Here is a 23,031-nt window from a genome sequence, read left to right as displayed (position 1 = left end):
AGGAAAAACTCCCTAGAAAGGCAGAAACCTAGAGGAACTAGGCTCTGAGTGGTGGCCAAACCTCTTCTGCCTTTGCCGTCAGGAGATTCAGGCTACATGGCCAGATCTTCAAGACTTCTTAAAATGTTCAAAGACCAACTGGGTCAAATAATAACCAGCGGTTATATAGAGTGCAGCTGTTTAACACTTCAGGAGTAAGTATTTGTATTTAAAAAAAAATAAAAAAATCCATTACCAAGCATTGAGGTTGAGAAAGCAGGTCCAAGAGGGTCAACAGCAAGTCCCAGACAGAGTAACACCAATCAGGGTTCCATAGTAGCAGGCAGAACTGTATATGACAGGGTGGCTTGAGGACAGCCAGGTAGTCCTGAGGCCCCTAGAGCGGTTACTTTGTCTAACACAAACGATATCATGTTCACCAGTGCTGTTGCAAACATGATGCAAGTCAAGTGGGTTCCTTTGGCTAAAAAAACATGCATAAAATGAACCAGTTGCTTTCATCTAGGAATGATTTCCACTGCTAGTAGTACTCATCAGGTTTATGAAGTAAAGTTGTCTTGTCAAAGTGATCATGCTTAACACTGATAAAAGGGAGGGGGGGGGGGTGTTTGGATAGATACTTAGGCCACTGAGTTTGGTAGGGTTGACTTTGTAGCCTTGAATAAACACTGAAGAGAGCTTTTAAATATATTTGATAATACTTTGAGACTCCTAATACCCTGGGATTTATCTTAATGTATTTCAATGGTGAGAAATAAAATGAATACCAATCAAATTGTTTTATTAAATAGATTGTCCCAGATGTGTACAGTAGAGTGGGACCTCCAGGCCCAGTGCGACAGTCAAGGCAGCAGTAAGAATAGCAGAGGGGCAGAGAACCCTCTCCACTGGCTCAGAGCAAACCATTACTCAGAAAACTACAGCAGAGTGGGTGACAATTAGGCAGGGTTTCCACCTTCATTCCAGTCAATTCAGGCTTTAAAATTAATTACTATGGAGAAGTGTAATGGCTGCTTTAAAGCTAGAATGCACAGTTGAAACAAAGGGGACACCCCACCTAAGTAAAAAGCTGAAGGGCCTGGAGAAATGTAACCTCAAATCCAGACGTGGAGAGCTATGGCTGCTTGGACTGACCATCCATATCATCAAAATTATAGTTTTAACCATGTTGAGGCTATACAGTGTTTGCTTATATTGGAGTAAAACAATCTTATCTTGGGTTCTGATGGGGTACAACAGCTCATGAGGCATTTAAGTTATATTCAAGAATCAATGGGTATATATATATTAATTTATAAGTCCAAAAATGGATGTAGCAACTGAGGATTCTAGCTTTAACATTTGACGGGAATTGAACTGAAAATAATATAACCCCGACCCTTGAAATATCCAGCCTTATGTAATCAAATGTTGCCCATTCAGTAACAAAATATATCTTCACCCCACCCTTAAATTTAGCATGTTAGTAAAACATGAACACCACAAAAAAAGTAAATTGGGACAAAAATGTATTTTATTTTACTTAGTTATCATTTTGTGTTCCCTCTGAAGCACTTGCCCTATAAGATCAAGTAATGAAGGAGAAAAAACAAAATACATTTAACTCAAGCACCTCCTTTCCCCACTCCTCTCAAAAACAAAGTACGTAAACTCAATTCCAATCAACCCCGAGACACTTCAAGTAGATCTGAAAGGATCAGATACTGCAGGTACAGTATACACAATTTGGTAGCAACTCCATCTGGCCCTCTGATACACCAATCCAATCCTTTTAGGTCTACAGAAGTGCCAAGCAGATATAATCTAGGGACCGATTTGAAATGTGAATATAGGTATAGGACAAGACAGGTGGCAGGTCCACACACATCCATTCTACTACACACACAGAATGGGAACATGCCAACGACAAAATGGAAAAGATAGGGGGATATACTTTAACGCACCTTTCTACAAATACACTTTTAGAAGAGATCTAGAGGAGTCTTTGAAAATAAGTAGAGAAGGTCAACCGTTTTCAGGTACAGTTGTAAGAAGTATTCATTAGCAGGAAGGAAGTGAACCACTTCCACCAATGAGAAACAGTGATTACGAATGGCATGAATTGAATACCGTATGACTAGGGCCAGGGGTTTCTCCCACCCACGACACCTGACTAGGAAATCCTTTGGCCCCTCGTTAAGAGTGTTTGTCAGGTCATGTCGTTATCAAAAACATCCTGGCCTTAACTAGGATTATGGATTATTACTTGATTAACAATTTCCAAGTTCGCAACTACAAGTGTGCCAATATTTGCAAGGACTAAAACAAATCTAGTTTGTTTGTGACAAAGAACAAACTCTGGCCGACCAGTGTCAAGAATAAGGGTTATTGCACATTATTCAAACTGGAAAATAAGCTTTTGGAATTGAACAGTCTTTCAGAAGAAATGTGAGCAACTAGTTGAGTTCATAACCAAGTGTGAATGTGTGAAGAAATGGGAAAAACATTGATTAGGCTGCAAGACAGGCATGATAAGCTTTGTCTTATGACTTGTTAGCCTGTTGCAAATATACAACAGGACTAGCCAATTGATTCTAGACGAACGTTAAACTAAGAGAAAACACAGGTGAAGGTGCAGTATTCACAAAACGTATATAAACTCCAGTGTCTGCTGGTTTTCACTAATCATTGGCAAATGACTGGTCAATTGATAAATTAAAGCTGATGAATGCAGTCACATCACCTGGTTTACTGTCTTAATCAAAACCTGATGAAAAGGTAGGATTAAAACCAGTAGACACTTTGGGCCTAGTCCAAACTTGAGAAAATTCACACAACTCAAACTTTCTCAACAACCATGCATTGATGATCAATGGGAGATTTTTTGAGGAAGTCTGAGTTGTGTGCCCTCATCTCAAGTTAGTATTCTGCCAATAGAGACCAGAGGAGCGTTGACAATCTGAGCACCACTGAAGAGGACAGACACTATGTGCAGAGCCACATACTGTATGGTCAACCAGCACTCCATCGGATCCACAGTTCCATAGCACTGAGACATTCACAAAAACAACAAACTTCATCCAGGACCATAAACAATATACATTTGTGAATTCCCGGTAGGCTGCTAACAACTGGAAGGGCGTACATAATGATCATTCAAAATCAATATTTACACCAAATCTAAAATCTGAAATAATTGTTTCTCCTTTTCCTTTTCCCAAAAAATTGCATACTGGTATTTTTCTGCATTGTGGCATTCTTTTAAAAATACCCCTCTACTGCCCAAAAGATACAAAATAAAAAGCCACCACTGCTTCTATTCAGACATTTTGCCAGTAGAAATAGCTGCTTCACATTATCCCTTAGCCTCTCTTGACTGAAAGGCTATCTGACTGAGAGCTGTCTCTTTAAGACAGAATCTCTGTGCTAGCCTCATACAGAGTAGACCAAGCTAGACCAACAAAGTACATCTACATGGTCTGGCCCCGGGTGAACCTGGAAACAAATTCAATTCAAAACAGATGCTTGGCAGTCAGTGGTAATCAAAGTGCCAGACAACATTGGGTGCAGTAAAAGTTACTTGCACATCTTCTTTCAACGAAACGGCTCTTCCATGATTTTGTGAAACTGTGAATTACTATGGACAGAACATAACTTTATCGCACCTAAAAACTATGAAAGACAAATCAAATTTGGAGCCACTCTTTCTCTAAGCCCTTGCTTGAGTCCCCTAAAAACCTGTGACATGATAAGATAACAGAAATTATTAAATTAGTGAAAATGGCTGAATATGGCTGAATGCTTGTGGATGATTTCATGGGGTCTCTGGATCGTTTGTTCTATCAGTTTCTGCCTCCTCTGTCTTCCCTCCATCCTCTCCTTTCCTGTGTTTCCTGTCATGTTTGTATTTGTCCACATAGGCTTTGACCAGGATGGCCACTTTCACAGGGTTGATCTCTCCACTCTTACTGTGGCAGACCTGGAATCACAATGGAAAACAAATCATATACAAGTTAGAGAAGCAATTTAGAAACAGTCAAATTATTTTATTTTTAATCCACGGTGAAACACAAGGGCTGCATTCCAAACACTTAAAAGACACACCCTATCCCCTCAGCCCTCAAATTAAGTGGACACTTCTGATGACATCTGACATGTTTACACTTGCAGGGCAAGGGAGGGAGGGAGGAATGATTTTTAAAATGACCCCCCCTTGCCTGGAAATTCGTCACTTGTTCATCCCTTGATGATTGTGTTTTCAGCCACCGGTAGCTTGTGGGTGCTTTATATGCGCTACAGTCAATTATGATTGCATGTCTACTTATATTAACTAAATAATTATTAATCTACGCCTACTGTATGATAACTAGCAAATGAATTAGCTAACTAATGTTAGCCTGCCTAGCTGGAACTTCTGAAGATTTTTTTTTATTTCTACAAATTCCAAAAGATAACCAAACAAAAACATAATTACTTTTACTAGACGTGTTTGTGCCGTCATGTGCATTAGTAGCACAATTTCTAACCTTTTTACATCAGTTTTCACTTACACTTGTATGTTGACTTATCCATATTAACGTTGAGGTTTTAAGTTTTGGCTGACTTTTTTTAGCGGATGTACAATCATCGCGAATTGAATTATGGGGTGTTTCAGGCCCCGAAGTGAACATAATTGTACACTCACAAACTCGATCAAAAACGAGGACTGAGGGGCTTACGTTCCAATCTTCCCAAGGGCATAAGGCGATGACGGTGTGTCTTTTATGAGTTTGAAACACAGCCACAGGCTGTCTTTCGTCATGTACTGCAAGAATTAGTGGAAGACTCAGTCGATTTTTGTAAATCTAAACTCTCATATTACACAGGTTGGGACAAGCCCCTACATCAACCAATGAAAGACACCTGATCTAAAGATTTACTCCCATGATAAACATCTTTGGTTTCATTATTATGTGCATGTTCTCCAGTTCCCGTAAAAAATCATTTTAATTTGGAATTGCAAACCACATGACAAATTGAGCCAATTATCAGGTATACCTTCTGGACAGCCTTGCGTACAATTTCCTTGTACTCTTCCTTCGTGATGTCTTTCTTCTGGTAGAAGGGCTTGATTGCCAGTTTCACCTCCTTTATGGCTCTCTCCTGCATGTGAAGCTTCTTTATATACTGAGGATAGACACCGGTGATTAGTCAACATACACTACGAAGAGGTCTGGTCATTTGTTGGCAAGAAGTATACAAGGACATATATACAGTGCATTCAGAAAGTATTCAGACCCCTTGACTTTTTCCACATTTTGTTACGTTACAGCCTTATTCTAAAATTTATTAAATTGTATTTTTTTCTTCAATCTACACACAATACCCCATAATGACAAAGCGAAAAACAATGGACATTGATGAGGGGGAAAAAACAATTTAATCAATTTTAGAATACGGCTGTAACATAACAAAATGTGGAAAAGGTAAATGGTCTGAATACTTTCTGAATGCACTGTATACACATAGATATCACCCAAGTGTGCAATGATACATTTGAAGACCATTATTGTCTTTCTCTCAGACTCACATTATCGTTTCTGGAAGCATCATCCTCTCCTGGGGCTTCATTGGGTTCCCCCTGGACAGGTTTGGAGAGCCCTACTTGTGGTAGGCTGTTGGAGCTGGAGGGCGCACTGGGGAGCACTACAGACACACTGGCCCTCTTGGTGCTCTGAACCTTGGGGTCAGGTGGTGACGTAGCACCCAAGGCGTCCTCCTATGGGTGGGAAGGTTTACTGACTATGTCCCAATTTGAGATGTGTGCGCAAGTTAAATGTTCACATAAATAGTGCATTTATGTTAATGGAGGAATTACAAAAGATTTTAGGTGTTGGTAAATTACAGTACAATATTAAAATTTTTATTTTAACTATTCTATTTCATGTTCTTAAATCACAACAGCAATATTACCTAACTAATAAAATAAACATTGGCATATATCTCAACCATCTATTGTCTCATCGAGACCTAGCAGGAATTGTGTTATTGTGCTATGGTATTCCCAGCACATAAAAGCCTCTGACGTGTAACATTCTTCCGTTCTACAGTTTATATTTCCCAAGAAAGGCTTGTACTTTCATTTCACTGTGAAACGCTGCTTTATCAGTTTCAGTTTCTGTCACATGATCTCTCTATAGACCCATGTGATCGGCAATGGCTTTACGCTGACAGCCACAACAACTGCTCTCCGAGTTAAAAAAAAAAAGACAGACTGCCACTCTGTGGCCTTTCAGGAGAGATGCATGTTAATTACAGAAACATTTTGTGCTGAATGTTTTGGAGCACTAAATCACAGATATCTGTAAAGATCATCAGTACGTCTACTTTATATTATTGATATGACCGGCCAGCAGTATGATGCTGTGACTAGGTGCCATTTCATAGTGAATTCCATACTGATTGATCATAACCAAAGTTCCCTCTAAACTAGACCCGAGACTGCTACGCAGCTCCCCCAGACTAGCACACACGGAGAGAAGCACGATATTGAACTTCACTCAACTTTCTAGTTTCCCTTTACTGTTGAAATTGTGATCGAGTCAATGAAATATTAGCCACTTTCAATGCAACATATCGAAACAAAACGATTTATGCAAGAGATGTTGCTGTTCGCAGAACGCTTCGGAGTAGGTTTATATTGCGCACCACTCACCCTATTCTCTACAGTTTACACAGACCAGTGCGGCGGCATTACCAATCAGAGGTGCAGTAGGCCTATATGCAAATAGGCCATTGCCATATATTGAGCTGTACCATTTACATTGTACTGGACTGTTTTTACAGCTGTAGTCTTGAGTAGATGCGTTTGTTTTGAGATCAAAGCAAGAGCTGCATGTAGCCATGTATGCACATTTTGTTAATATCTTTTGCCAGTTAGTGAGTTATTAGCCCAGTTATATATTGCTGACTACAAGAACACAAAACGTGTACATTTCTAGACTTCTTTGAAAAGCAAGAGCTTTTTTTGTCTTAAAGGGACAGTAGCCAATAGGCAGAGGGTAGCATAATGTGTCTGATTCTCTGTAATAATGGTATGGAAATAATAATACATTTTATTTTGTAAAGTTGTTTCCTGTATCAAACAACAACATTTTCAGTCACCTCCTTGTCTGAAGGACAAGTGGATAAACAGGTTAGTGTCCAGCCATGCATGTTTTTTCTAAAGTCTCATGGAATGTAGGCCTACATTGAACTCCACACATTGGCTGCTACTGTAGGCTGAATGATAGAACAGCTATTTCCATGTTAAAATGGGATACATTTTGTCCATTGTTTTTGATGGTAGGCCACTCTGGTAGACATACATTATCATCAAATAGCCACAGTAGCCTACTTGACCACCATTAAAACTAACTTAAAGAGGGTACAGCCGCAGTGTTCAGAGTAAACACGCGCTGGAAGTTGCACAGAATTTGAACTCAGCAGACCTGAAATTTGCTCAGTGTCAACAAAAAAAAATGAGGGGGAACATTGATCATAACTATACAGAACAAAAATATAAATGCAACGTGCAACAATTTCAAAGAGTTTACTAAGTTACAGTTCATATGAGGAAAGTCAATTGAAATTAATACATTAGGCCCTAATCTATGGATTTCACATGACTGAGCAGGGGTGCAGCCATGGGCCCACCCACTTGGCAGCCAGGCCCACACACTGGGGAGCCAGGCCTAGCCAATCAGAATTTGAGACATCTGTGGCAAAACTGTGTGACAAAACAGCACATTTAAAGTGGCCTTTTATTGCCCCCCAGCACAAGGTGCACCTGTGTAATGAGCATGCTTTTTAAATCAGCTTCTTGATATGCCACACCTTGGATGGATTATCTTGGCAAAAGAGAAATTCTCACTAACAGGGATGTAAACAAATTTGTGCACAACATTTGAGAGGAATAAGCTTTTTGTGAGTATGGCAAATTTCTGGGATTTTTTGTTCAGCTCATGAAACCATGAAACTCATTTTTTGTTCAGCTCATGAAACACTTTACATGTTGTGTTTATATTTTTGTTCAGTGTACATATTAGCAGGAAAGAAAGGCAGCATACAGCAGTAGAGGCCTGAAGTACAAAATAGTTATCTAGGTAAGTAGGCAGGCCAACCTAATGCACGAATGCATCTATGTTTCTGAGAAGTAAGGAAGAGGTGTGTATGTGATGAGGTGGCTGAGCCATACCTGATTGGAAGCCTGGGTGGAGGAGGCAGGTCTGCGAGCTCCCTCCTGTTTGAGCTTCAGTTTGTAGAGGGCCAGCTCTGAGACAGAGAATACACACACGCTATGACCCTCTCTGTGTTATGTGAATTAGAGGTAGTTTCTGAACCGGAGTCAAACAGCTGACTAGAAAAAGTTCTGTAATATAACATGTAAGGGCTCTGATTGGGTCAATCCTGATTGTGGTAGGCTTAAATTGTATACACAATGAATTACGTTTCTTTGTCATATGCACAGGAACACTTGGTGTACACAGTACAATGACATGCTTACATGGAGGTTCACCTCTCAACAATGCAACAACAATAAGAATAGAAAATGTAGAATATTTGAAAATGTACAATAATACTCACTACTGCCAGTCTTCTCTGGCTGTGGTCCATCTGGTTCCTGTAGGTTCCAGGTGACTCTCTTCACCGAGGGTTTGGCTTTAACACCTGGCGTGACTGTCTTCACCTCTTCGTCCTCCCCTTCGCCCTCCTTCGCCTCTTTAACCCCAGCCTCCCCTTTCTCTCCTCCTGGCTCTGCTTTCTCACTCTTCACATAGTCCAGACTGTCCAGCATCATGTCCACGTCCATGTCATCAAGTTCATAGTCGGAATGCTCCTCTACCTCTTTTTTCACTGGGATGGTTTGGACAGATGGAGGGGTCTCTGTGAGGGCCTTTGGTACTAGAGGCAGGGATGGGGCCACCTGCTGGCAGGCTGTAGTCACTGCAACCTGAGAAGGAGCAGGGACAGGGTTGGTGCGGAGTGTTGAGAAGCTGGGGCTGGGTTGGCCTGTGGGGGGAGCAGTGATGGAGGTCAGTTGTTGAGGCAGCTCAAGCCAGATGGGCTCAGTCTTGGTTTCCTTTAATACCTGGTCTTTTTGTTCGGTTATGTCTGAGGTGGGGAGGGCGCACGCCTCGTTTATGAGGGGGGGAGGTTTTTCCTTTTTGATCTCCTTGTGCTCTTGCAAGTCCTTGAACTCGCTGAACATTGACAGAGGTTTTTCTTCCCTGATTGGTTTACTATCCAGTGATTCTTCAAACATATCAAAGGCAGGCAGTATCTCTTTTTTGATTTCTTTGAGCAGCTTCGACTCCTTGAGCAGTTTTGCTGAGAGAGAGGCGTGCTTCTCTGTTCTAAATTCATTGCCTTCACTCTCCTTTTTCACGTGGTAGACAGAGAGGAGAGAGTGAGGTTTGAGTCCTGAAGAAGAGGAAGGCATCTCTTGTTTGATCTCTCGCTCTTTTCTCTCTTCTTCAGCCTCTCTCTCCTCTTTCCGAGTAAGCGCTTTCTCTCTTTTCTTCTCTTCCTGTTCTTCTAGCTCTTTGGAGGAGGTGGTTGAGAAAGACCCTGGTCTGTGTGTGCCCTGTGACGACCCCTCTTCTTTTCTCCTCTCTCTGGACCGCGACCTGGACCTCGGCCTCTTCTTGTCTTTTGACCGCACATCAACCCTGTTTTTTGACCCAGAGGATGATGGTTGTGATCGTGAGTGGTCTTTCCTCCTCTCCCTGGACCGCGAGCGAGACTGCGAGCGACCTCGCTTCTTGGTCTTTGATGGCCGACCCTTCTCTCTCTCACTTCCTCTGCTGTCATTCCTCTCCCTGCTCCCCATCTTCTGCTTCCTACTCTGGGGCCGCTCTCTGCTGCTGGAGCCAGACCCCGACCTCGACCTAAATCAAAATAATAATACGAGGTATTATAATAACAGCATATATTTCATAATTTATTATATTATTATTAAAAGACCACAAAATCACTGCACACAGAATTGACATTATCACAGAATGACATTATTACCTGGAGCGCCTCCTGTCTTTGGAGAGCGAACATGACCGTGTCTTCTTCTTGCGAGACCTCTCAGAGGCCTCAGAAGTGGAGCTGTCTGATGGAGAACGACGCAGTCTCCTCTCCCTCGATTCTGAACGCCTGGGCCTTCTCTCACCCCCCTCTTCTCTCTTATCCTCCTCGTCTCCCCTCTTCCTCCCTTGCTGCTCCGGGGCCTTGTCTCCCCTTCTCCTGCCTGCCTCCGGGCTGTTTGAGGTGGACCGCCGTTCCGTGGAAGACCCCCCACCTTTGGATGTTTTCCTCCCATGGCCTGAGGGCCTGGAGTTTGATTTAGACCAGGACGGGGACTTGGGGGGGCTGTCCTGGGGCTCTGACTTGATCTCGGTCTTCACCATCTTGTTGACGTGGTGGCTTGAAGCTGAGCTGGATGAGAAATTATCAGTCTTCTGGCTCTGGGGATCTCTACTCTTGCCCGTCTGCCCGTGCTGCCCATTCTCGCCCCCTTGTTCTTTCCTCTCTCTCTTCCCAGGGACATGTCTCTGGGACAGGGGTGTGCTGGTGCCAGTCATCCCAGACCTGGGTGCGTTGTGTGGGCCGTGACAAGGCTTTGCCGTGTCTGCCTCGCTCTTCACATCCAGAACTTCTCCTGAGCCCTCATCCCTCTCCAGTGACACCCTATTTTCCATTGCCTCAGCTTTCACCTGGTAGATGGCACATTCCTTGTGCGCCATGGATGGTTTCCCCCCAGCATGGCTCTCTCCTTCACTTTCTGAGGCGTTGGAGTCTGAGCCTGTTGGGTGGAAGGGGTCGTATATATCCCCCTCCTCCTCTTTGACCTGTGTGTGTGAGGTGGCCGGGGGCCTCTGTTTGCTGCTGCGCTCCTCTCTTCTCCTCTTCGCCGCCTCTTCTTCTTCCGTGGACAGTGGTTCTTGACTGTTGCCAGCGGCAACCATTGCTGAGGCATTGCTAAGCTGTCGGGCGTGCCACGCATTCCCACTGGCATTGATCCGGAAGCATACCGTGGATGCCAATGCCGGGTTGGCTGGGGAATCAGAGGAAGAGGAAAAGGAGCTGGAGAAGGCAGACAAAGAGCCTGCTCGCTCTGGTCTCTGGGTCTGGCCCTCTGTCCTGCCCTGCTGCTGCTGGTCCACCCTTGGCTGCCTACCCCTGTTCCCACCCAGGCTGTTCACACAGGCCTCAGGGAAGCCATTACCATTAGCACAGCTACTACTACCCCCTCTACTGACACTGCCATTTGTTAGCCCACCACTCTCCCGTTTTATCTTTGGTATCCTGGGAAGCACCGATACTGGTGCTTCCCATACTGGTTTAGGGGCAGCCTTCTTAGCCTGGGGCTGTGGTGGCACGGTCTCCCTCCCGCTTGACCGAGAGTCTGGGATAGGAGTGGAGGTAGAGGTGGCTTCCCTCTGGGTCCCATGGGGGAGTTGTACACCAGTGGCCCCCCAGTGGCTGTGTCCAGGACTAGGGCTGGGTCTGGGAGGCGGGGAAGTCTGGCTGTGGCTGGCCGGGCGGGGGGATGAGGGGGTGAGAGGGGACGAGCAGGGCCCTGGGGAGATGAGGGACGGCCTGTTCAGGGGACTACAGGAGGGTCCCACCCCCAGGTCTCCGTTAGTGGGGAGAGAGAGGGAGCTGACTGCTGCTGGGTTAGGGGACATCCCTGAGTGGTTCTGGGCTACTGATTCACCAGAGCTGCTGCTCCTACTGCTGCCCAGCCTGGACGAAGACGACACACCCACTACAATACAAACACAAGACAACCATTTACTAACCCTTATTCTGCTGTTTAACACAGAATCCAACAGACTTCAAATTCAATGATAGACAAGCAATAAAACTAGGGTTGTCCCCGACTATAAAAAAATCTTGGTCGACGAGTCGTCCTGTTCCTGTCAAAATGTTTAAACTTATTTTTCCATATATAGACAGAATCGCCCCATGTGTTTGAATAAAAACAACTACATATGCACTGAGCTTGTCTGATGCTTTCTTCACACTGTTTGATTAAATAATTAAGAAACACAAATGACTCAAGAAAGAGCCCAATGGTCACGTGGTTAAAACAAAAATGACAGTGTGCCTGTGTGACTGGCGCACGTTGTCTCGCTCTCCTCCCTACTGCAGCGAAAAGGCACCACAGCATTTTAGTTTCTAACTGAAAAGTTCTGTTACCTACAGTTGAAGTCGGAAGCTTACATACACTTAGGTTGGAGCCATTCAAACTCTTTTTCAACCACTCCGCAAATTTCTTGTTAACAAACTATAGGTTTTGGCAAGTCGGTTAGGACATCTACTTTGTGCATGATAAGTAATTTTTGCAACAATTGTTTACAGATATTATTTCACTTAATCACAATTCCAGTGGGTCAGAAGTTCACATACACTAAGTTGACTGATCCTTTAAACAGCTTGGAAAATTCCAGAAAATGATGTCATGGCTTTAGAAGCTTCTGATAGGCTAATTGACATCATTTGAGTCAATTGGAGGTGTACCTGTGGATGTATTTCAAGGCCTACCTTCAAACTCAGTGCCTCTTTGCTTGACATCATGGGAAAATCTAGAGAAATCAGCCAAGACAGCAGACAAAAAAATTGTAGAACTCCACAAGTCTGGTTCATCCTTGGGAGCAGTTTTCAAACGCCTGAAGGTACCACGTTCATCTGTACAAACAATAGTACGCAAGTTTAAACACCACAGGACCAAGCCGTCATACTGCTTAGGAAGGAGACGCATTCTGTCTCCTAGAGATGAACGTATTTTGGTGCGAAAAGTGCAATCCCAGAACAGCAGCAAAGGACCTTGTGAAGATGCTGGAGGAAACAGGTACAAAAGTATCTATATCCACAGTAAAACGAGTCATATATCGACATAACCTGAAAGGCCACTCAGCAAGGAAGAAACCACTGCTCCAAAACCGCCATAAAAAAGCCAGACTACGGTTTGCAACTGCACATGGGGACAAAGATCGTACTTTTTGGAGAAATGTCCTCTGGTCTAATGAAACAAAAATATAACTGTTTGGCCATAATGACCATTGAGAGGAGGAAAAAGAGGAAAAAAGGTGACGCTTGCAAGCCGAAGAACACCATCCCAACCGTGAAGCACGGGGGAGGCAGCATCATGTTGTGGGGGTGCTTTGCTGCAGGAGGGACTGGTGCACTTCACAAAATAGATGGCATCATGAGGCAGGAAAATTATGTGGATATATTGAAGCAACATCTCAAGACATCAGTCAGGAAGTTAAAGCTTGGTCGCAAACGGGTCTTCCAAATGGACAATGACCAAGCATACTTCCAAAGTTGTGGCAAAATGGTTTAAGGACAACAAAGTCAAGATATTAGAGTGGCCATCACAAAGCCCTGACCTCAATCCTATAGAAAATGTGTGGGCAGAACTGAAAAAGCGTGTGTGAGCAAGGAGGCCTACAAGCCTGACTCAGTTACACCAGCTCTGTCAGAAGGAATGGGCCAAAATTCACCCAACTTATTGTGGGAGGCTTGTGAAAAGCTACCTGAAACGTTTGACCCAAGTTAAACAATTTAAAGGCAATGCTACCAAAATCTAATTGAGTGTATGTAAACTTCTGACCCACTGGGAATGTGATGAAAGAAATAAAAGCTGAAATAAATAATTCTCTCTACTATTATTATGACATTTCACATTCTTAAAATAAAGTGGTGATCCTAACTGACCTAAGACAGCGAATTCTTACTAGGATTAAATGTCAGGAATTGTGAAAAACTGAGTTTAAATGTATTTGGCTAAGGTGTATGTAAACTTCCAGCTTCAACTGTATACATACAAAAAATATATGGGGGATAGGAAATGATGCAGACAATTACATTGATGGAAGCAACAATCTATCCGCAATATTAAAGTTGGTCCACCCCCTAAAAAAAAAAACTTTTAAAAAACTCAGCAAAGAAGTGGTAGGCCACACAAGCTCGCAGAACGGGACAAAAATCGTCTGTCCTCGGTTGCAACACTCACTACAGAGTTCCAAAATGCCTCTGGAAGCAACGTCAGCACAAGAACTGTTCGTCTGGAGGTTCATGAAATGGGTTTCCATGGCCGAGCAGCCGCACACCAGCCTAAGATCACCATGCGCAATGCCTAGTGTCGGCTAGAGTGGTGTAAAGCTCGCCGCCATTGGACTCTGGAGCAGTGGAAACGCGTTCTTTAGAGTGATGAATGCTTCACCATCTGGCAGTCCAACGGATGAATCTGGGTTTGGCGGATGCTAAGAGAACGCTACCTGCCCCAATGCATAGTCATAACTATAAAGTTTGGTAGAGGGAATAATGGTCTGGGGCTGTTTTTCATGGTTCGGGCTAGGCCCCTTAGTTCCAGTGAAGGGAAATCTTAACGCTACAATGACATAATCAACAATTCTAACATTTTGGGGAAGGACCTTTTTCTGTTTCAGCATGACAATGTTACCGTGCACAAAGTAAGGCTCATACAGAAAGGGTTTGTGAGATCGGTGTGGAAGAACTTGAGTGGCCTGCACAGAGCCCTGACCTAAACCCCATCGAACACCTTTGTGATGAATTGGAACGCCGACTGCTAGCCAGGCCTAATCGCCCAACATCAGTGCCCGACCTCACTAATGCTCGTGGCTGAATGGAAGCAAGTCCCTGCATCAATGTTCCAACATCTAGTTGAAAGCCTTCCCAGAAGGGTGGAGGCTGTTGTAGCAGCAAAGTTGGGACCAACTCCATATTAATGCCCATGATTTTGGAATGAGATGTTCGATGAGCAGGTGTCGACATACTTTTGGTCATGTAGTGTAAACATGGATGATTTATAAAGCCAGGCACATTTAACTGTTAGGCTATTGATTATAGACCTAATTAAGTTGGGGTTTGCCCTCTCCTCAATTTGCTTAGAGAATCAGGCTAAGCCCTATTCGCAATGGGACTAGTATTACTAGAGAACGTTGGTTATGTAATTATTACCCCAGAATATCCGTTATTCCAGAGGAAGATTCGGACGGGATTTGTTTTTTCCTAAACTGCCCCATGTAATTATGTTTTACTATAAAATGACAGATGACGGAAGCCTGGAGATTTTTTTCTAGGTGTGAAGATATTTCAACAAGTCGAGACGATAACAGGGCTACACTGATAACTCGAGCTTGGTTCCCAAGTTTCTAAACCATACCAAACCATCTTTGGTATAGTGTTGCCATAATATTTTAATTGACGAAGTGTGAAAGTAGGATATTTCAGCGATCTGCAGTAGACGTCCTAAAGGCCCCACAGCCTTCAGACGTGAGCTAAACAGTGCACTTGCACTTGAGATGCATTTTAAGGCTATGGATGCGAAAGTGAACTTTTAGGTCACGTTTAGGTCAGTTGTATGCTGCTTTGAGATCTGTTAACAGCAAGGGTTACATTGAATAGGTGTAATATTTTTTACTGGTGCATTTGGCAATATGCTATTCATGTGCACAAAACATATGAACAAAAGCAATCACTGTGAAAGTTGATGCATGTAGTCCCTTCATATATATATATATATGGCTATGCGCAGCACTTCGTTCAATTTATCGAATCAGTTATTGTTTTCTTGCTCAAACCGTGAGCAACACCTGTCAAACTCAGACATTGGAGTTCACCAAAGAAATGTAGATTATTCTGGCTGGAATTGTTACTCTCCTGCCATGTACAAATTACTGCCATGGCAGATTCAGACAGAACTAAAATGACAGATGTGGTGTTGTGCTTGTGCACATAATTACATTACCCGACCAGCCCCAGTAAAACTAATCCTGTCTGAATAGGGTTTAAGGCCAGGGCTGTTTCCTCGTCTCTGCTGCCTCCGCCGCATTGTTCTCAATCCCAATATGCTGGTTCATTTTGCTGTTATGCACAGAACAACATAGGGAAAGGCGCCAGTTCTACTGCACACTGAAGATGATGTTTCAGTACTGTGGACAGCGACCATATCCATAAAATAATATTAGATTTATTAGTGTTGCACCATTCGTTTTACATAATATAACCATATTGAATTTCAGTATCATGTCTTAGAGTGATGGACTATACCATCCACGTGGCCTCCGCAATGGATTAGTCCATTGAGACAGGCACGAATCAGAGTGGAAAAATGAAAAAATATATTTTAAAAATTGTGACTGCTCGACTAAAGACAACTAAATGAGGTCAGCCCTAAATAAGACGTTCACTAGTTCTTGAATAGCCGATATTAGATACGGAAAACAAAAATATTAGCAGAAAGAAAGAGAAAGGACAAGAGATTGAACTAAAGGAAGAAACCCTAGCAGCCCACCTGGTTTGGTAGCCTTGAGGGATCCGTCTCTGTTGATGACCACATCTGAGCTGTCCATCAGCAGCATGCTCTGTCCTGATAGGATGCTGCCCAGAAGGTCAGGCACTGGGGCCAACGCCGCCACCTGGGGCAGGCTTGGGCCCCGCCTACAACACCATGGCAACCACAGGTCACACATGTGCCATATTGAAGGATGTGAGCTACGTAACAACATAACGTGGGAGGAGATGAGAAGGGGTACCTGGAGAGGCCAGCAGTGATTGGTCGGGCCACAGGCTGGTGCGAGCGGAGGGCAGAGCGAGATAAACCATGCCTCTTAGCCTCCAGCAGTGATGTCATGGCCGAGGCATGCTCTTCCTCCTCTTCATTCCTGGGGTGGGATCAACAACCACTCAACATTCAGAAAAGGGTTTGGGTGCATTCCACAATTGCTTGTTATTTTCCGAGTTTCTTTTTCAATTCATGGTTTTGTTAAAAATGATTGTTGTCTATATGTTCAGTGTTGTTCTGGCATTAACTGGAGATTTCCACTTTCTGGTTGAATAAAGTACTATGTTATCTTATGGTTGTGAGTTTTGCCTGAGACAGACCTGTCAGTGAAGGGGTCCAGGTCAAAGGGGTCTCCATAGACAGAGAGCGAAGCAGCTCCTATGTCAGCTCTCATACTGCCCAGAGTGGTTTCTGTAGGCCGGTACACAGAGGGAAGGGATGAGCCCCATTTGGGATTCCCTATCCCCAGGTTATGGGCTATACGACCACGAGACGTAGGCTCCTTCTTCACCACCTAGAAACACACACGCAAATACACACAGCCAGATTGAACATGAGCACTCCTATCAATCTGTTGTAGGTACTATACTTTCCTGCTATACGTGTTAAAAATGTAAAGTCTCACCATTTTCCTTCTGGACTTGGACCTCCTCACTCTCCGTTTCCTCCTCTTCACCCCAGTGCCAGCAGAGTTGCCCTTCTCACCCGTGGCAGACGATGACCTCTTACTATTGCCTTTCCTGCGCTTTACTGTGGGCACAGAGCAAATGCATCTCTTTTAACAACCCAGATAGGCTGTGTATGTGTGTGTGTGTGTGTGAGTGCGTGTGTTCACCTGTCCTGCGTCGTCGGCTGGATGGAGCACGGGGTGTGAGGTCCCGTATGTACACGGCTGTGTTGAGTCCTGCCACTACTGCGTTGATAGTGTCATCCAGCCAGGTGGACTGTGGCATCAGAAAACTGGGGGCAACCTGAGACCAGAGGAACACTGCATCACTCTACTGATTCTTGGTTGTCTATTTTGTCAAAAGACATGAACTTCACAGCCGTCTGATGAGAGGCAGCCTGCAGCGTCACTCTGAAGAGCCACCTCTCTCTGACTCTCTATTCTATTCCTGCATGTCAAATGTTACTTGGTGCAAGTAGCGCATTCAAACGAGACAAAATAACATAGATGGAAAACATAATTTTTAATTCTGTATGTACATTATCATGCTGCTCAATAAACAATCTTTGCTTACAGCGTTCATATCAATACTGCATATCGGTACTACAGAGTAAGGGATGCTGACACTAGTGGTGAGTAGCGGAGTGAAGGAGAACAAAGAAGCCAGTAGGAAGCAACACGCATCATGCCAAACCTGTGCAGTGCGTGCCTGGGTGATGCGGTGGCGGTTGACACTGGCGCGGACCCTCTCGCTTTGCTGGGTGCGGGCAATGGCCCGGGTGGGGCCCGTTGTGCGGGGGCGGGAGCGACTGGTTGTGGGACGGGCGCTGCTCAGACTCTCCACGTCGCTCTGCTCCTCTGAACCCCCTGAGGAGCAGGAACATTGATGAGCTCTGGGATCTTGGTAAAAGGACTTACCTGTACTGTACAATACCTGTACTACTGCTTTATACAAAGAGTATTGTCCACTTTTTTTCTTCAGAGGAAGACGTAATGACTCAATAGTACTGATTACTTGAATGGCGGTTGTTGGCTTGACACTCTGGGCAGAACCATTCCTCCACAGGGACAGCGTCTAGCGGGGGGGTCAGACACTCCATGTGGTACCTTCCATGGAGCACAGACATGATGGGTTAGAAATTAGGGGTTAACATGGACATGATCAGATCATCATAAAACAAACTGGGGGAAAAGGTAAAAGGGTTCATTTTAATGACCAGATGGATGTATTTTGATTTGCCGATGTCATACAATCAGGAATTCATCATGAAAAATCCAAGAAAGATCAGGTGGTGTGTAGCTTGTGTCTCACCCTGCATCACAGCCGTCACAGAGCAGCAGTCGGTCTTCACGGTCGCTCCCCCCACACACCTCACAGCTGGTCTGTTCTAGCTCCAGGTCTATCACCTCCTCCTGGCCCTCCTTCACTGGCTTCTGCACTGTGATCTGCACTCAACCATCACAACACGGACATAGAGCAATGAGAGGAAAGTGACTGTCTGCAGCTCCCATGCATGATCCATATTTGCACAATGTTTGGACCATAATGTTCTTTGCCACAAAATAAATCAAACACCCTTCATGAGGAATACACATGCCATCTGTAGTAGCTACTTCTCTACCTCTCAAAGACATCCCCACCCCACCCCAACACATTCACAACATGAAATCATGATCAAAGGCAAATAAAATACTTATATTCAACTACAGAAAGTCTGAACTTTTTTAACTCACCATTTTCTGCACTTTCCCACCGTAACATTTTCTCAGGTAGATGTTATTGAAGACTATTCTGTCCACAGGACAGGAGTTTGCATTCTGAGGGAAGAACAAAAACACGCTTGGAAGCACAACATTTGGACACACTTCAACATATCATGACTGTCTGTCTTAACAAAACCTCAGTTTATAGGATTGAAAGTGAAAGCTGAGGTGTGGTGACTCTTGTCCATAGTTTCAGTGATGATCATCAATTTGACAGGTTAGTGTCTTCTAGTTCTTACAACAATATCATAATTTTGAGTCTGTACGAAGACTGAAGTGTGTAAAAGGCTTTGACCCCTTGACCCGTCTTCTTGCCCCCTCTGATGTCACCCCCCTACCTTGGACCACTCAAGGATGCAGTCGAGGCAGAAGTAGTGTTTGCAGCTCTCTGGTGTGGCCACAGGCTGGCTGTGGAAAGAATTGAGGCAGATGGGACATTTCTCGGTGTCCTCGTCTGAGCTCAGACCTGCCAAGTCAGCAGACACTCCCCCCACCGCACCCTCCACCTCCTTCACAGAATCCTCCTCTTCATCATCTGAGGAACAAGTATGTTGTATGAGGTTATGAAACTCAAGTAGTAGGTCTATACCTTGGATACTAAAAGTGTATCATGAACCATTACCGATTATTTCCTATGAGTACAGTGGCCTACATCTCCATAACCTCTCACCATCACTATCATCCTCCTCTTCTCCCTCATCTTCCTCTCCATCGAGGTGTTCTTCCTCCTCCTCACCACTGTCAGAAGCTACCTCCTCAGATTCCTCCCCACCATCATCTGAGTCTTCATCTGGATGTTGACAAAGAAAAGTGGATGTACAGCCTTAAAGTTAGCTCCCGTATTCTTTCCAATAGTACTAAGATTCGCTCATTAGGCTATTCATAAAATGTTGGGATATGAGCCCATACCTGAGATTGCCCACAATGCTGGCCTTTTCCCTTTTCCGTGGGTGGCATTCCGGTTGATCAGCTCATCCTGGCTGTCCTCTTCGTCCATGGCTGAACATCAGAGAGCCTCCAGCACCAATCTCTAGCTAAATTCCAAAGGCTCTGCTTAAGTGAGACTTATGAATTGTCAGTAGCTGGAAAATACATGACATTTAAATGAGTGCCACAGCTCTTCACCTGGTCCACCCGCAAACAAAGCTTTCCTGTGTACTCAGTATTGACACCTGCTACAAACAAAGACGCTTGTAGAAATATCAGATTAGCACTTCATTAAATAGCGGTATGTGAAGGAGGTATATGAAAACCAGCTAGCATGTCACAAGTCAAGTGCCACTTGAAGTGGACAGCTAGTTAGTCCATTGACAAGAGATTTAACACAAAGGTTAAAGTCTGCCAGCCATAAATAACAAGCACAGACTGACAAACGAGGTAAAAATGTATACCAAGTTCTCCTTTTCAAGATTATAGAAGCTGTTTAGCTTAGCTAGCTAACAACTGCTGCTGCTGCTTCAGTTTCCTCAACAACAAACACGCTGCGCGACTGTGGTGGTGCGCTGCTGTGCATATATGCTGGCTAAAAGAGTTGCCTGTTGTTACTAGGTAAACTTAAATACGCTTCGTTACCTAGCTACTTACCTTCTTGCAAATAAAACGTGCAAGTTATGGAAATTCTTAGCTAGCTATGCAACACTAGTTAGCAATGCATGTTAGCTAGATATCTGCATTGTTTTGGAGAATAGCCTGCTAGTTAGCTAACGTTACCATTTTTAGCTTGAGTCTAAATATAACTTGCAAGCTCGTTATCTTCGGTGCATGTGACATTCATATACTATAATGTTGATACATTAACAATTTCTCATTATTCAGGCATACGTTAATGTATACTTGGGGCGGCAGGTAGCCTAGTGGTTGGAGCGTTGGGTCAGTAACTGAAAGGTTGCTAGATCGAATCCCCGAGCAAACAAGGTACAAATCTGTCGTTCTGCAGTTAACCCACTGTTCCTAGGCCGTCATTGTAAATAAGAGTTTGTTCTTAACTGACTTTCCTAGTTAAATAAAATAAAAAGATTTCGAACATGCAACGTGTGTTTACACCTACCCTCAGTTGTGAGTGACATGTTTGGCGTAATTTCTCAGTCCACGATTTTTCTTGAGTGACATCGCCGGCTGGAGTGACGGAAATGGCCGAACGCACTCTTCTTCTTCTTTGGGATTGGGTTGGCGGATCGCATACACCACCACCTACTGTACTGGAGCCTACCTACATTAAATTCTCTTCATTATTTCTGTTCCTCTAAGGAAGTGAAATAGAGCCCTAGACAACCCTTTCCTCCCCTCACTACACCACACAAACCCCTAACCCTTTCACATAATCTCTCCCTATCACACAGTTCACAAAATGTCAACACATGCTCCACCTTTTCCTCTGATAATCACTCATCACACAGACCTGTTTCATGTCAACCTACCATCCAGAACGTGGCATTCAAAACTGTGTGCCCAAACCCTAGTCTATTCCACACAACGTCCTCACTGCTACATCACACTTCTTCCTTTACTGACCGGTGCACGCAATACAATTGCCTCCTTTGACTACTAGCATCCCACTCCCTTTGCCAAAGATCGAGCCCTTTTGACCGGCTCAAGGACTTGAGTTCCCTGCGTACCAGGGGGACCTGAATATATACCCCCTCTCTCCTCACAGAACTCTTAGCTACCACATCGTCTTGCTCGTACCTTCCGGGGCCCGACGAAACTGCGCTATGCCACTGCCTATGCTCACCATTATGCTGCCTATTAGGCTAGCTAGTTTATAGGTTACCCATGCAAAGCCATCCAATCGTGCAACTTTACTGTAGGCTGTGTGTAGCCGGACTGATCATAAGACTAATAATGGGCATACCGGTTGCCTACATACTATGTGGCTCTGCCGCTCTCTGCTGGTTGATGTAAAAATGACGTATTACCAGGACGGGCCTGTTACATAATAGGCTAAAGCATAAGACATTCCTGCTTAATTGTTGCTTTGTATCTATCGTGTAATAATTTGTCCCTGTATCCGATTGTATCCAATCAAGTAAATGGTATGGTCTGGCATTTTCGACCAGACAATATTATGTTGATAGCTTTGGCTTCGACTTCAATCAGGTCACTTGGTAATGTTATTGAACCTGTGCGCCAGTATCAATAAAGCTTCAGACACACACAGCACTATTTAGATATGTTTTTATATACACCGAGGCGAAAAAAGGATTGTTTGACACCAGCCAATCCGTCGCGGTCAAAAGTTCAAATTTTGAACAGTTTTACGCAAAGCACACCGTCGCTCAAGGCAAACTAGGCTATCTGCTATAGCAGGTTATTTTTTATATTTGATGGGGACAATTATATGGTTGAATGAATAATGCAAAAGTGTCACGATTAAGAGAAAATTGTGTGAATGAAATGTATTCAGATGAACCCGCCTGAGTTGCCTGTCACCACCCCACTGACCTGGACCTGTGATCTGGTCGGACCAGACAGTACAGTAGTTAGAGGAAATGTGGGAATATTCAAGCTAGAAATATGTGTAAAAGTATTATGATTATGAAGAGAATTGTCAACAGGGGACGGGAGTACTAAGAAAACGGTAATATAATATATTTATCAGCAAAATGTGAGTATCAATCTGTTTAAATCGTGTATTAAATAATGGTATTGAGTGTCGGGCAATTGTATCTGACATGGCACTTTGCGTCTTGCAGGGCATCTAAATAATTTGAGATGCTCCGTAACGCGCCTTGAATACTTCATGATTGCATTACCACATTAGTCTAGAATAGATCATACAGTCTGTGCCATTCGCGCTCTCTCGTTCTGGCTTCCACTACTGTTCTGCAGCAGCATCCTTGGTACGTGCACAACCACACTCTCCTCATGGCAACACTGAACACAAGCGAACAGAGTTCAACCACTTTCAGTAGTAGAACGGGTAGAGCGCTTTTTCTCAAAATGGGTTAAATACACCTCCCTTGACTCAAGTGACCAATGTTGCATCACAGTTCGCCCGATTTTTTCACTGGGGGAA

The 23,031-nt window shown here is 43.9% G+C and overlaps 1 protein-coding gene across 1 annotated transcript; it reads right to left on the bottom strand.

Moving 5' to 3' along the window:
* Positions 1 to 1,491: 1,491 nt before the first annotated feature.
* On the bottom strand, positions 1,492 to 21,803 carry LOC139540097 (PHD and RING finger domain-containing protein 1-like). Its single transcript, XM_071343661.1, has 19 exons — positions 21,064 to 21,803; positions 19,926 to 20,098; positions 19,687 to 19,806; positions 19,355 to 19,551; positions 18,987 to 19,070; positions 18,565 to 18,698; positions 18,268 to 18,359; positions 17,947 to 18,119; positions 17,421 to 17,556; positions 17,211 to 17,335; positions 16,906 to 17,099; positions 16,557 to 16,685; positions 16,316 to 16,461; positions 10,015 to 11,758; positions 8,584 to 9,887; positions 8,195 to 8,271; positions 5,549 to 5,737; positions 5,017 to 5,145; positions 1,492 to 3,958 (listed from the first exon to the last, which is right to left on the bottom strand). The coding sequence occupies exons 2-19, from the start codon at positions 20,011 to 20,013 to the stop codon at positions 3,794 to 3,796; spliced, it is 5,226 nt and encodes a 1,741-aa protein (XP_071199762.1). The 5' UTR covers positions 20,014 to 20,098; positions 21,064 to 21,803; the 3' UTR covers positions 1,492 to 3,793.
* Positions 21,804 to 23,031: the final 1,228 nt, after the last annotated feature.

This window comes from Salvelinus alpinus, chromosome 15, assembly GCF_045679555.1.
Source record: "Salvelinus alpinus chromosome 15, SLU_Salpinus.1, whole genome shotgun sequence".
NCBI classification, from domain to species: domain Eukaryota; kingdom Metazoa; phylum Chordata; class Actinopteri; order Salmoniformes; family Salmonidae; genus Salvelinus; species Salvelinus alpinus.
This window is presented reverse-complemented; position numbering and strand designations above follow the sequence as displayed.